The 1221-nt window shown below is 59.3% G+C and overlaps 1 protein-coding gene across 1 annotated transcript; it reads left to right on the top strand.

Annotated features, from left to right (window-relative positions):
* The first annotated feature begins 455 nt into the window (after positions 1-455).
* Positions 456-975, top strand: LOC103302839 (60S acidic ribosomal protein P1). The gene is given in 3 exon segments (XM_008159901.3): positions 456-632; positions 634-832; positions 835-975. Coding segments are annotated over 3 exon segments (342 nt in total). The 5' UTR covers positions 456-581; the 3' UTR covers positions 927-975.
* Positions 976-1221: the final 246 nt, after the last annotated feature.

Raw genomic sequence — 1221 nt, 5'->3', positions numbered from 1 at the left:
TGGCACGGAGCTGCCGCGGACGGGTGATAAGGGGTGGCCTTCAGGACTCGGCACTCCCTCTCTGCTCCATGCCTGGCCGGGGGAGGGGGTTCCCACAACTGTCTGCTTAGCTCAGGCCTCAGCTGCCAGCCCCCCGAAGGTACCCTGCCATTCCATCCTTGGTGGATTCTCCAGGCCCCTTCCCAGAGGGCGGCCCCCCGACCTGTGAGACACGGAGACCTCGGTCTCTGCGCTGGCTCCCAGGCTGCCCTGCACCCCTGGCGTTCACTACGCCCCAGGTTACTGCCCACTGTGCTCTCCACCCGAGGGACGGGCCAGGCAGGGTCAGTGGCCCCTCTACAGAGCAGCTGAGGCCTGGATCGGGACTCACCGGGCTATGCTGTGCAGACCTCCTCTCCTGACCTCGGTTTCCCCACCTGTCAAAGCGGGCGTTGAAAATGGCCAACCCCGCCCCTTTCCCCAGCTGCCGGTAAGGTGCTCGGTTCTTCCGAGGAAGCTAAGGCCGCGTTGGGGTGAGGCCCTCACTTCATCCGGCGACTAGCACCGCTCCCGGCAGCGCTCGCCCAGCACTCGCCCTCACCATGGCCTCAGTCTCGGAGCTCGCCTGCATCTACTCGGCCCTCATCCTGCACTGATGATGAAGTGACGGTGACGGAGGATAAGATCAATGCCCTCATTAAAGCAGCTGGTGTAAATGTTGAACCTTTCTGGCCAGGCTTGTTTGCAAAGGCTCTGGCCAATGTCAACATTGGGAGTCTCATCTGCAATGTAGGGGCTGGTGGACCTGCCCCTGCAGCTAGTGCTGCACCAGCAGGAGGTCCTGCCGCCTCCACGCTGCTGCCCCAGCTGAGGAGAAGAAAGTGGAAGCAAAGAAAGAAGAATCTGAGGAGTCTGATGATGACATGGGCTTTGGTCTTTTTGACTGAACTGGCTCTTTTGTAACACAGTCAATAAAAGCTGACCTCTGTTAAAAAAAAAAAAGAAAAGAAAATGGCCAACCCCTTTGGAGCCATAAGACTAAGCATGTGACTGTGACTTGGCAATTCCACGCCCAGGGGTCTCCCCCAGAGAAACAGAAGCATTGGCCCCAAATGGACCGGACAAGAACATCCTCCCACCAGACGGCCCCCAGGCCCACTCTCCTAGAGGGGTGATGCCCACCCACCTGACCCGCAGGCCCACGTGGAGCACAGCTCAGCGACGAAGAAGACATATTCATAA

This window comes from Eptesicus fuscus, chromosome 17, assembly GCF_027574615.1.
Source record: "Eptesicus fuscus isolate TK198812 chromosome 17, DD_ASM_mEF_20220401, whole genome shotgun sequence".
Taxonomy (NCBI): domain Eukaryota; kingdom Metazoa; phylum Chordata; class Mammalia; order Chiroptera; family Vespertilionidae; genus Eptesicus; species Eptesicus fuscus.
Note: the sequence above shows the minus strand (reverse complement) of the source record. Positions and strands in the feature narration are given on the sequence as shown.